Source organism: Gavialis gangeticus, unplaced genomic scaffold, assembly GCF_001723915.1.
Source record: "Gavialis gangeticus isolate Ggan-Ray unplaced genomic scaffold, GavGan_comp1, whole genome shotgun sequence".
NCBI classification, from domain to species: Eukaryota; Metazoa; Chordata; order Crocodylia; family Gavialidae; genus Gavialis; species Gavialis gangeticus.
Window position 1 is genome coordinate 11,046,775 of NW_017729016.1, and position 13,875 is coordinate 11,060,649.

At 46.7% G+C, this 13,875-nt stretch overlaps 1 protein-coding gene across 3 annotated transcripts in view; it reads left to right on the top strand.

Moving 5' to 3' along the window:
- TMC5 (transmembrane channel like 5) overlaps positions 1-13,875 on the top strand; it is a 51,700-nt gene that overhangs the window by 15,370 nt on the left and 22,455 nt on the right. For 2 of the 3 annotated variants that reach the window (XM_019512839.1, XM_019512835.1), the window contains exons 2-6: positions 4,883-5,005; positions 5,526-5,731; positions 7,812-7,916; positions 9,664-9,780; positions 10,830-10,929. In XM_019512839.1, coding sequence (XP_019368384.1) covers positions 4,932-5,005; positions 5,526-5,731; positions 7,812-7,916; positions 9,664-9,780; positions 10,830-10,929 — 602 coding nt within the window. In that variant the 5' untranslated portion in view covers positions 4,883-4,931. The remainder of the gene's footprint in view (positions 1-4,882; positions 5,006-5,525; positions 5,732-7,811; positions 7,917-9,663; positions 9,781-10,829; positions 10,930-13,875) is intronic. The other variant, XM_019512836.1, reaches the window with a different exon arrangement.

Consider the following 13,875-nt stretch of genomic DNA (forward strand, 5'->3'; position numbering starts at 1 on the left):
GAGGCCACTCCAGCATGGGCTGGGGTGAGTGCGGACAAGCAGAGCCCCGGGTGGCACAGGGTGCAGCGCTCACCCCAGCCCTGGCTGCAGTGGCCCCAGAAGCGGCCGATGCCAGCTGCCTGCACCAGTGCACGGTGCAGTCCAGTGGCTACAGGCAGCTGATGTTGGCTGCTCCTGGGGCTGCTCCAGCACAGGAAGGGGTGAATGGGGACCAGTACAGCCCCGGGGGCTTCAGGGCACGGTGTAGCAGCTGGTGTCAGTCACTCCCAGGGCTGCTGCAGCCAGGGCTGGGGTGAGTGCCACACCCTGTGCCACCCGGGGCTCCTATTGTCCACACTCACCCCAGCCCATGTTGGAGCGGCCCTGGGAGTAGCCAACACCAGCTGCCTGCACCAGGGCACAGAGCAGCCCAGGAGCAGAAGTAAGTGCAGATAAGCAGGGCCTAGGCCCTGGGGGACAAGCGGAGCATAGTGCAGCCCAGCAGCTGCAGGCAGCTGAAGCCGGCCACTCCCGGGGCCACTGCAGCTGGGGCTGGGGTGAGTGCTGCTCTGTTCCCTTTGCTTTGCTGCCTTGTGCAGCCCCGGGAGCAGCATCCCTCCCCCCTTGTTCTTCCCTAGTCCCCGCCTCATTCCCTCCCTCCCTCACTGCCATGGGAACCTATCCCTATTTGTTAAGTTGCCAGTTGAATTTGCTTTATGCAAATTTGATTTATGCACCATTCTCCAGGAATGTATGTACAACGTAAATCAAGGGAAGCCTGTATTTCCCAATTTTGCCTGTAAAGCATGTAGCATGCCACACACAGACATAGAGTAGCAAGTAATAGAGCTAAAACAGTGGTCCTATCCCCTTAGCTAATATGTTGCCTATAGGTTCCTCTGATGTTGGTTGTCACCGTAGGAAATTAAAAGTTAAAACTGAAAGAACAGGTATGATGTTGTTTACAGTGCATGATTTGCTCAGTATTGCAGCCAGTGGGACAGTAAAGGTTGGGAATCATTACTTAGACTCCTTTCTAGAGAACCCATTGAACTCAAACCTTACTGACATGTACTCACGTGCTTACTTGAGGAATGGTGGAGAGGATCTCCTAGTGCATTATTTCTGTATATTTCCAAGTTCAGTATTACAAAAGTGGAATAAATAAGCAGCTTCCAAACAATAAGGAAATAAACAGTTGTGCATGAGAGAAACTGAACAAATGTTGTGTGTCCTATACTGACATACCATCAGGCTTATAGTCTCAGAAAGTGTGTGTGAGTGGAAGATAGAAATACTAGAAAAATGGAAGTAGCAGTGTAGGTTGTAAACCAGGGGTGGGCAAAATGCAGCCCATGGGCTGGATGTGGCCCGCCAAGCCATTTTATCCGGCTCACAGGACCCCTCAAAAATTTAGAAAGTTAATATTTATCCGCCCCGGGCTGCCTGTCATGTGGCCCTCGATGGCTTGCCAAAACTCAGTAAGCAGCCCTGCACCCAAAATAATTGTTCGCCCCTGGTGTAAACCTTGTTCTTGTTGACATTTCCATAAGCATAGCATTTTTTTTGCGCTTGATGGAGGTAGCTTTTCCAGGCAGAAGAGAACTGAGTGACTGCTTTCAGACTGACAGGAGCAAGTGACATGGTTACTCACATCTAAGACAGGTATTTTCCCCTCCAGTCAGCATGGGGGAGAAGTCTTTCATCTTAGATTCATGTACAAAGCAGAGACAGGGGGCAGGCAGCTGCTCCAACTCTGACTCTGGGCCTGAACCCAGGTCAGGGCCAGGGTCATCTGAACCCCCTGCTCCACTTGTCCTCTGCACTTCTGCTTCCCACTCTGCCCCCTTCCCCACCCTTTACTGTCAGGTGTAGCTCAGCTCGGGCTCTAGCTCAGGCTCCATTCCCTCCTGAGCATGGAGCACATGGAAGTCCATCCCCTGCCTAGCTGATCAGCAGCACCAGTGCTTCTATGTGGCCCAGCAGGGGCTGTTACCATGTGCTGAGCTCCAGCGAGAGAGCATTTGACAGTGAAGGTGGGGAGGGGGTGTGAAGCAACAGGCAGAGACTGGGGAATTAGTGGGGAGAAGCAGGAGCTGTAGGGAGCCAGGGTAGAGGTGGAAATCAGGGGGACAGGAAGGCTGCAGATAGAAGTAGTGGCGGGGGCAGAGGGGGCTGCCTACTCTCCCCCTCCCACCATCTGACCCCACCTAGCCATTGGTTTCCCTGCTGTAGCAGTGTGGGGAATAAACTTAAGACAACCCTCTGATACTTCAGTTCTCTATCTGAAAAATTATGACAAATTTATACATTTTCCATATACAGAACCTAATTTGGCAGGGGTCATTTTGAATTCAAGTAAATATGGTAGGTGCAGTCACAAACCTGTTGAGTCAAACATCAAAGCATTTAAGTGGCAAAGGGCAAATTGGAAACAATAGGTATTGGAGAAACCTCTTCCCAAAGACTATTGAAAATGGCTTTGAAGGGTAAGTGGAGCCGTATGAATGTTAAAGACGTAGAGTCCTTTAGGGGAGGACTGTGGGTTGTGTGAGTGTGTATGTGCAGCATGGAAGGGAGGAAGAATACATAGTCTGTATGGAATCCCAGACAGGCTAGTTTTGCAAAGCATCCATTCCTATTCATAACTGAACTCTAAATAACGCTTGTGCTCTAGGCTAGAAGAGTCAGTAGCACTTAATCGGATGCTTAAAGCTAGCCACATATTCAAATGCCTTTGTGAAATATCAGCAATTGCATTTTCTTGCAGTAGTACCTAAGGTCCAGAATGCAGCAATGTTGTGCTAGGCACTGTCCCGGAGACACAGCACAGGCCCAGAAGCTATTAAATAAGTGAGCAGAGTGAACAAAGTGAGGGTAGCAAAGCACGGGATAGTTCTACACACTTTTTAAGGAGGAGTCAGGGAGAAATACTGCTGAATTGGGGCCTTAATGTAAACTTGTGTTAGTTTGTCTCATGGCATTTGTCTTGGCTATGGCAATGAAAATACAGCTTACCACCAACACGCGTGAATTCGCTGGAGCTTCATTAAGACATATACAGTCAGGGCTGCTGGGAAGGGGTCTGTGTAGTATGTCAACTTCGCATATGTTTGACATTTTGCATAAAAATAGAAGGAGCATGTCAACAAAGGGCAACATCCGTCTCTGTGGACCTGATTTATACCAGCTTCCATAAACCATAGACCTCCCAGAGATGCCAGTAGATCATTGTTCAAACTTGATTCATTATTAACTTCTGTAAACTAGAGTTCAAGGATTTCTCCGGAGTCTGGGTTCCTCTGAGAAGTTCGTTCCTCCGAGTTTAACTGTTGTCTCTGGCACTTCAGAGACAGTCTGCTGCTCTTTATACCATTGGGCTGGATCACGTAAGAACTGCTGAATTGGCAAAAGAACAGTTTGACCCTGACAGCACCGGTTTTCTTGTCTAACTTCAGAGTTACAGTCTAATTAAAATGTTAGTAACAACAAAAGCTTTTGGATTTGGATCAGATGCTTCAAAATGGAACTGGAGAAAGCAGGTTAAACAAGAAGGAAATCCATCATTAAACAAAAAACAAACAAACTATGGAAACGATAAGGAAATAGCCAGTCATGCCTTATATAAACAATAACAAAAAACAAGCAAATAGTTTGACCTGCTATGTCAGATATCAGTAGTTCTGATATTTCCCATCCCTCTTGTCCTAGAGTATTAACTGGAATATTTTGTTGTATTTCCTTGTACTTCAAGAAGCTTTTCTTTGTTCTTACATTGAGAATTTGCATAACTTGCAGTAATGTTTACTGTATAGACCAAGTCTGGTAAGAGGATTACAGAAGCACTAGAACATGCTTGAAATTGTCTTTTGAAACTTGGTAGGGCTTAAAGTATAAATTCAACAGAGCATTCATGCTAAAGTGGCATGTCAACCAAAGATAAGTGTTTACAGGCTGGAATTGTCTATATCTAAAAACCAGGTCCTGACACTATCTCAACATGCTTCTTAGAGAGGAGATGGGAATATAACTTGATCCAAAAATGAATTCTTTGTCTTGCAACCACTCTGATGGCCCTGCACTGGGTAACCTCACAGCTATGCCAAGGTAGAAATTACAGTGCCATTTCTCTGCTAAGGTTTTACAGCAAGTCATTTCAAAGTAAAACTATCCCTTCTATATTAGTAGTAGAGGCATGACTAGACCTACTTGCCCACCTCTGTCATGAAGCAATGGCATGTATGCATAAAAACTAGTTGCAGGATTTGGGCTCTGATTTGAAGTTAGCAAAATGTACTTAAACAGGAGCAGAATTAGTCTCTAAATGAAGGACCATCTTTTTATACAGCTCCAAACATAGAGGATCCCTGATTCATTATGAGATGCTATTGCAACACAAATAATTTATAACAAAAAGGGAACCTGTAGCATGAAGGCAGATTGTATTTCTTCCCATGATTTGTACATGCAGTGCTGTGAATGTTTCATTCTATTTGAGAACAGAAGGAACTTTATTTTTTGAGTATAAACAGGAAAACAACCCCTCCCCGCCCAAAAAATGTGATTTCTGTATTTTCAAAGATGGGTGAAGTTATCTTGCACGCAATTTTTGTGCTGTGCTGTGCTGTTGGCCATATTCTGGATGAGGACCTGTATTTTTTCATAGGTAGTTCCATGTATTGTCCAAAGGGTAAATAGCACTCAGTGGTGCTACACTTCATTGTTCTTCATTTATATAGATTTTATTGGTTTATTCATTATTAATTCAGCAAAACTAAAGTAATCTTTTTGTCCACTTGATATATCAAAATCTACTTTTGTTCTTCCATACTAAGCAGAAAATCATCAAGTGGTTCTTCATTGTAGATCTAACTTTAAAAATGTAACCTTACCTCTAATACAGTACTAAAGAAGTAAAGGGACAGAGAAGAAAACACTGATTCAGACTCATCATGTCTTACAACTATAATGAAGCCTTTGAAAACCCAGACTATCACAATTCAGAAACATTGGAGAGTGACAGACGGTAAGTTTGACTAATCATGTTCTGACTGATAACACTTTTTGGTACTGAAAAGAATTCAATGCTTATAATTCATAGTTGGGGGGGCACTGCTGAAAGTTTAGTTTATGGTATTCATTTTTATCATGCTTTAGGATTTGTCTAAAAATACTCCCATATACTTGGCATTTTTCATTTTGTTTTTTAAAGATGTATTTTACACTCATTTATTATATGCTCCAGGATTTATAGTTGTGCGTGCTGGGGATGTCTTGGTTGGATCTGTGTCCAACATATCTGCAACCAGTATATTTGCTGTAGTTTTGAGACCCTGGTTTTGCAAACAGTTGTGCAGTTTTAATGTAGCCCTGTTGCTGATGGTGGGATTGAGGTTCAATTACCAACTGGAGTTTGTAATAATTTTGATTCAGTTCTAAGTATTGTATATTTTGAAATGTTTGTTTTAAAATATATTTGTGCATTATGTAAAGATGGATGTATCTGTTTTCTTACTGGTGCAGTTTCCTTTTTGTTGTTTACATAGGAAAGCTTCTCAAATGAATTCAATGTTTCGCCAAAACCCTTATGATTCTTCGCCATATGATTCCTATACGGATCACAATGGGCGAGGGCAAAGACAGAACTATTCCATGGATATACCAATGGCCACAATGCAGCTTGGCTTGGAGGTCAGCCAGAGTGCAAAAAGATGGAGCAGGCCAGATGCAAATCCATATGGAAATGCACACAGTACGTAATTTCATACATTAAAAGCTTATGTACAAAAGAGAATGCCTGAGGCTGAATGAAAAGCCTGCTCACTGCCAGTGGCGGGTTAAGATTTATTGCTGGAACCCAGGGCCCCAGGGAGAGGGATCTCTTCCCTTCCTGGTGCTGCTGCTATCAAGGGTGGGGCTGGTCCCTGTGCCCCAAGGGGGAGGCTGGGTAGACTTGGCCAGCTAGGGGTGGGGTGGCACATGCCCACCTCTCCTCCCTGCTCCCCCCAGCTCCCTCCCCTGCCACAGCTGGAGCGGAGCCAAGCCAGGCAAGGGCAGCTGCGGGCTACCCACTGAGGGATTGGGGCTCTCCACTATGCTGCCTTTGCCTTGGGGACCCTTCACCAGCCAGCACCTCGCTGCCCCCACTGCTGCCGTGAGGGCAGGGGGTGTGTGGGCAGTGCAGGGCAAAGGCAACAGAGCAGAGAGCCCTGAGCCAACAGTGGGTGTCCCACATCTGCCCTGTGCACAAATCAACTGGGGGATGCACACAGAGGTAGGGAGCCAATCCCCCCCTCCCCAGCTGTGCCCCCTGGACGAGATGCCTGTGGCTCCGTCCTGCTCCCAGCCCTAACCCCGGGTCTCATGCACCACCCTGGCTGGGCAGCACCCTCAGCCCCTGCCCCACTCCCTCTCTCACCATGGGGACCTCGATCTGCCCCCGCAACGCCCCTTCCCCCCATACACTTACCTGCAGTGAGCTGCTCTCCATGTGGCTGGGCTGTGTTCTGGACTATGTGCATGCGTGTGGCTGCGCCTCCTGTGTCTCACTCCCGGCAGCCCCTGCAGGCTAGCATGCTGCCCAGTGCCCACCTTCAAGGGAAAACCCACTGTTTCTCATGGGAACCTGGTCACCCAGGCACTTGGGGGCCCTTGATTGGCAAGGACCCTGGGCCTGGGCCTCATGTGCCAATGTTCACCGCAACTTCTGTATCCATAGCAGGATCTGTGTCCCCCTGAGATAATTGAAAGTACACCTTTGTTAGGTTTATTTTTTTTTCCTTCCTCAAAAGCAATAAAATTAGTTTTTAAAAAGGAAGATTTTAGCAAGGTTTATTTCCAACCTGTGTCTCTGTGCTTTGGAAACCAGAGGGCTGTTAAAAGCAGACTACATTTTAGCCACAGGCATTTCAACTGTAGTTAAACTGACAGTTGCTCTGAGCATTTATATTTCTGAGGGCCCAAACTGAGACATCTTGAATGAGGTCTGATTTTCTGCAGGAGGATTTCTTGGTTGGTTTGGAATATCAGACTCCTTTGAGACTTCTTTAGTTGGATGCCCAGAATCACTATCGACTTTTGAAATATGAGGTTGCTAGCATCTGTTGATCCACCCATCTAGTTTGGGGTGCTCAGCCTCCAGCCCTTGGGCCCAGTGCAGCCCATAGAGCCATAAGTATTCAGCCCCTGGGGCTTCCCATGGATTGGGAAATTTGGCATCAGGGGAATGGTGGCAGTAAATATGGCCAGCCTTCCCCATTGCCAAAATCCCAAGCACCAAGCAGGTTCGGGCCAGTTTGCAACCCCTCCTCTCACCCCTGTAGCTGGAGGAGGCTGAGTCACTCACCCTGCCTCTCTGAGACTGGGTTGAGGATTGGCCATGCTCCCTTCCCACCACAGGGTTGGGCCACATCTCTTCCTTTCCCTTCCCCCAGGCCAGGTTAGAGGCAGGATGTCCCTTGCCCTGCTCCATGCAGCTGGGTGGGACCTGCCACTACTACCCCATGCTGATTGGGACCATCAGTTGGATCTGGCCTGCAGATGCCTGAGCACTGCCCATCGAGTGCGCTGGCCAAAAAAGGCTGAGCACCACTGATCTACTTGGATAGACAAATTAGGTGGTCTTTCAGTACTCTAAATGTATCTCCCTTAGCATTCAGTGCATATTTTTATTAGAATATAATACAATGGTATCATTATTTAAATGGATTTACGGTATTGGAACTCCCTCATCATTCTAGGATATACTATTTTATGTACAAATTTATTTAATCTTCTCTGAATTATTTAAAAATACTTCCAGTCTATATACTTCTGCTTTTCCCTTTCAACAGTCAATCACTCCTTTCAATATGAGCCAGACTTTACGTATACACCACCTTCTACTCTCAGTACTGTGGATGGCCCTTTTGCACGCAGATCCTCTGATGCATCTGAAGGTAAGGCTAAAGTAAGAGGAAGTAAGTGCCAGTGAAAACATTGAAACTTTAAATTCCGTAAGTTGAGAAAAAGATTGTTAGGCTTGAACTAACCAAGTGATCTAATGCTAATTAATGTGCAAGGTTCTTTTTTCAGTTGGGCAGCTGACTGATTAAAGGTCTCCACATAACTGGAGAAGCCATCAGATAACAGCAGTATTTCTCTGCTATGGTGATGTGGTAATACAGAGCTTTCTGTGGGTGGTGGATACAAGAAGAAAGGCAAGGAAAGATATTATTTAAAGTGGAGCCACCTAACTGAAGCTGAGTTTCCTATGGCTAGGTAATCTCAGATAATGCATTTGTGTGATTACGTGAATGGATTCATGGGATTATGGGGCCAAATTCTTCGCTGATGTATTTCCACTGATGTCAGTGTAGTAATAGCAACAACATTTTGGTCCGTGGCGTTTGAGTGTGAAGGACTGACCACAAAAACTATTGTTGTACTTTTAATAAAATAAATGTCCTCTGGAACTTGACAGTGTAGTTTTTGTAAGGGTCCCTTTTTGGCTAGATATGAGAACAATTATTCATAAAATCATAGCAGTGTCAATTTGGTATCTGTCCTCTATATACATAATTGTTTTTCAATTCATGAGTTCCCCTGATTTCTTTTTCATTGTGACCAGTTTGGTACCTGATGCTTCTAGAATTTCTCTGCCTTTAATGAAGAATGCTCATCTAGAATTGTTGCATACACATGTTGGAAAAAAATGCACCTCTATTAGCCAAGATGAGGGACTTCAATGTTTTCACTATCTCTGGCAGACTTTAACCTTTTGTAAATGGTCTTCCGGTTAAGATTTGTCTTGGAAGATATTGTATTTTACTAAATAAATACTAATTTTGTTGATATACAGGGGTAACTCATTCCAAAATTCTCTGTGAGAGCATGTAGAGAATGGGAGAGATGCTTCTTAAGACTTTTAATGTTTGGGAAAAGAATACCCAACACTTACAACTAGAGAATAAGTGTCCAGATGTTGAAAGTCCAGGGAATGCCTCAGCTAGAGGCCACAGACATTTTCCTTTCTTTAATCCTTTTAAGTCAATGCAAAGAAAATTGCCTCAGAGTGAGAACAATACCATTACCATAGTCAATTCAAATCTGAACAGTGCCATTGCTGAAGACCAGCAAGAGGTGCATTCGTTAATGGACGCATCGAACTCCATAGGCTCTCTAATGTCAGAAAAGCCAAACTTGGAAGGAGAATGCAGTGCTGAGCTGCCTATATCTTCCCAGATGGCTTGTGGCCAGAGAAAGGCACTTTTGGACTCTCCTCACTCTTCAGATTCAGTAGCAGGAGGTACAAGAATTCAGTGATCAAGAAAATAATTTTAAATGATGTGATGGAAGAAAGGCAATAAGATGGCTTCTTTGACAAGAGTTAGGCCTCCATCCTCTCAGGGTAAGATCTCAATACCCTGAATAGTATGTTGTTCAAGAAACAATCCCAAGAAAGCCAATAGAGGTGTCCCAGACTTACCTTGCCAGTGACAGCAAGAGACTGGACCCAGACCCAGATAATACCATCTGGTCTTATGTTTCTACTGCTGAAAAATTGCATTTACTTATCAAACATGCAGCAGAAGCTCTTTAAGTAACTGTTTTCTATGAAAGTGAAGTTTTGAATATATAATGAATAGGTTTGTCTAAGCCAATTAGTTAAGTTGCAGCGTTTGTTGAAAAGCGTGTGCTGTTCAGCTAGCGTCGTGCAGAGAGGGAATAGGCAACGAGCTGGCCCCGTTTTCATGACCTCTTCTAACCTTGACGGAACAGACGCAAGTGCAGCAGCAGACTATGAAGATAAAGAAAACCAAGGTAGGCACTTTCTGTATTGCTTAGAGAAATGGTGGGGCTACTAACCACTTTCTTGGACAAGAAAAATGTAACAGATATTGATGGATGTTACAGGGCCACTGCAGAACTAGGAACATCTTGTTCCAGTCTGCTCTTGAGATACGTGGATGTGAAACAGCGGAGTGTTTGTGGTCAGAATTTCATATTGAACTATTTGGCTTTCTCTTAACTGGGGGAAAAAAAACCTGTGTGTTTTTGTTTTGTTTTTTTTAATATAAGCAGCATGTTAGATTCCTAGACAGCTTTGAGTTCTACCACGCTAATTAGCTGAGAGAAAGCTTGGACTTCGCATCAAGGTTTACTCTGAACAGTTGTGGTTAAAGTAAAGTTGGTGTTTGCCAGCTTGTTATCTAACAATCTTAGCATACACCATTTTTCCTAGTGTCACCATGATTTTCATCACTTTAATTAATGCTATTTCACCTATTTAGATTTATACAATTAAGTGTCTATTCTAGGTTCTAGTTTTTCAGCCATTTTGAAAAGACACAATGTGCCTGAAAGTAACATATTAAAAATGTTGCCTTATATAAGAAGGCACTTTCAGTCAAATAATATAATTCCTGTAATTTTAATTTACATCAACACTGCTTACATACTATCACTTAACTAAAATTACAAAAAAGTCTCTTATTTTTTTTAAAAGGCATCTTTCAGTTATGTGTAAGCTTATTGCAGAAAGCAAAACCGTACTTGAACAAATAGCATGTAAAATCTTGTATGAAGACTTACATCAGGTTTTTTTAGTCTTATTTTATATTATAGCCCATTGTACAAACACTAAACTGCTACTGGGATTTTTGAAAGCAATGAGTACTGTATTCTCTTAATGTATAGTACATTCTGTACATTGCAGAAATTTCATGCCAGGTAACTAAGAATATTAGGTGACTAATTTAATTTCCATATATTACCTGCATCTTGGGAGCAACAAGCATTACGTGTCATATCACCTCTGCATGAGAAGTAATATCAAAGTTCTGGATATTTTTGTACATTTTTTCATACAGAAGAAAAGATCATTAGAAATCTTGCAAGCATGACTACCCGTGAAAGAATTAAAGCAATCCAGAAGATGCCAAAGACTATGAAAGAAAAAAGAGAGATCAGGTAAAAGCAGAATTTTTTCTATAACCAATTGTTTATATGAATACTTGTGCCGCTGCTGGCGTCTAACTCACTAGTACAGGTGTCTTGATAATTTTTGGATTGGCACTGTCAATTCCAGTACAGAACAATTGGGAAAGTATGCATTTTTTAAAGTGGCATCTTACAAGGCAAATACGTGTTAATTAAATATGGCAGGTAGTGCCTATTGTTAACTGGGAGCAATGCACTTGATAAATGACAACAAAATTCTACTTTATATCCCTGTGAGAAATTTCCTCTGAAAAGACTGGGGGAAAAAAACTTCCAAAAGAATTTGTAGGCTGTAGGACAGGGGTAGGCAACGTTGTTTGGCCAGAGTGCCGAAAAAACCACGATGTCTACCTTGGAAGGTGCCGGAGTGCCGGCATGCCAGAAAAACAAAATGAGGGCAGGGGGTACGTGGCAGGATGCCCTGCATATTAGTGTAGTTAATAATCATAAATGTTGCCTTTTTTACAGTAAGTACTAGATTTTCTAAAAATTGTAAACCTGATGACAATAAATAAAACTTCTGATACTACCTTTGATCTTGTGTATTTGGTTTGTGCGGGTCCCCCCACAACAGTGCCCCTGCCCCCCAGCCCTGCCGGAGGGGGCCCCCAGCTGCAAGGGCTATGGGGCCAGGGACCCAGGTCTGCAGCTCCCTGCCTGCCCCCAGCAGAAGGCAGTGGCTGCTGCAGCACGAGCTGGCTCCCCCACTGCTGCTGCCTGCTGGGGCGGGGGGTGGGGCTGGCTCCCGGCAGCAGCATGCACTCCTGGGGGGCAGAGGGGACCTGCCCCCCAGATCTGTGTGAGGGGCAGGGGCAAGGTGGGTGTGGGCTTGTGCTCCCTGCCGTGCTGCTGTCTCCTGCCGCCTCTGCAGAGCAGCGTTGGAGCCCAGCGCGGCAGGGCACAGCGGGGAGATGCATGAAAGCTGCCTGCCACTCTGAGCTCTCCGCTGTCCTGGCCACACTTCCCTTGCAGACAGTGGCAGCAGCGAAGGGCACAATCCTGTGCTGCTGCCCACACTGCCCCCATGCACACAAGGAAGTGTGACCAGGGCTGCGTGGAGCTTGCAGTAGCAGGCAGTTTCCCTGTGTAGCCCTTCTGTGCACTGCCACTCCAGGCGCACACACTATGCTCCAGAGGGCCTGCTGGAGGGCAGCAGGGTTGGAAGCACAGCGTGTGCACCCTGGAGTGGCAGTGCACAGAGGGGCTGCACAGGGAAGCTGCCTGCCACTGCAAGCTCTGCGCTGCCCTGGTCACACTTCCCCTGCGTGCACAGAGGCAGCATGGGCAGCAGCATAGGATTGTGCCCTTCGCTGCTGCCACTGCCTGCAGGGGAAATGTGGCCAGGACAGCAGGGAGCTCAGAGTGGCAGGCAGCTTTCATGCAGCTCCCTCCTGTGCCCTGCCGCATCAGAATCCACACTGCTCTGCAGAGGCGGCGGGGGAGGGCAGCATGGTGAGGAGCAGCGCCAGCACCTGCTGCCTCCCTGGAGCCTGGGTCTGGGTCTGGGAGGCAGCTGGGGCCAGGGCAGAGAGGCAGCAGCTGTTCGTAGCGTCCCAACTGCAGCCGGCACAGGCTCTGGGTAGCTGCTGCCAGCCACAGATCCTGGGCTGCTTGCAGCAGGGTTTGCAGCCTCCCAGCCACCTGCTGGGAGCAGCCCAGGCTTCGTGGCTATCAGCAGCTACCCAGAACCTGGGCTGGCTGTAGCCAGGAGGCTGCAAAGAACTGCTGCCTCCCCACCCTGGCCCTGGCTGTCTCCAGGTCCCAGGCTCCGGGAAGGCAGCAAGTGCCAGCACTACACCCATCGGGGTCAGAGCCAGGGCAGGGAGGTAACAACTGTTTGCAGCCTCCTGGCTGCAGCAGGTCCAGACTCTGAGTAGCTGCTGCCAGCCATGGATCCTGGCAGTGACAATGTGTAGGGAGTGCACGGGGGTGCATGTGCATCCCCTGAGAGCACCAGTGCACCCCCTGACTGGCCGCGCTTGCCACTTAGGCGATCAGCAGGGGGGGCAGGTGGGAGTGCTAGTGCCCTCCCTGCAAGTGCTGGCCAATCACTGCAATTGCTGCAGCCGCTTCTGGGAGTGGCTGCGCCTATTGGCCGGTGCTTGTTCCCAGAAGTGGCCACAGCCACTCCCGGAAGCAACTGCAGCAATTGCAGTGATCAACCGTTGCGGGATCCAGTTGGCAGGATCACCTGTGGGGGTCCCCCACCCCCTTCCAGTCAGCGGGACTGGTCTCAGGGGGAGCATGTGACTACCCCTGACTAAGGCAGCACCAGTTGCCCGTGGATCCTGGGCTGCTTGCAACAGGGTTTGTATCCGTGGCTATCAGCAGCTACCCAGAATCTGGGCAGGCTGCAGCTGGGAGACTGCAAACAGCTGCTGCCTCCCCACCCCAGCCCTGGCTATCTCCAGGCCCTGGGCTCTGGGAAGACAGCAGGTGCTGGTAGTGCGCCCATCAGGGCAGGGGCCAGGGCTGGGGCAGGGAGACAGTAGCTGGTTGCAGCCTCCCAGCTGGGAGATAGCTGCTGCCAGCCATGATGCCAGGGCTGCTTGCAGCAGGCCTTGCAGCCTCCCAGTCGCCTGCTGGGAGCAGCCCGGGCTTCATGGATGGCAGCAGCTGCCTAGAGCCCAGGTTGGTGGTGGCGTGCCAAGCAAAATGGCCTTGCTTGCCATGCATGTGGGGGGTTGCCAACCCCTGCTGTAGGAATAGAGAAGAGATCAAACAAAATTAAGGTGATGGCATTAATATCAGCCATCTCTTTAGAGGGGGTATCCAAATTCCAATACCAGCAATGAGCTATTAATGTGTTAGAAGACAAGAGGCAGACAAGGTTCTTTGAGTAAATGTGATATCTTTTATTAGACCAACTAAATAGTTGGGAAAAATTGTTTCATAATTTCATAGTTGGTAGGGTTG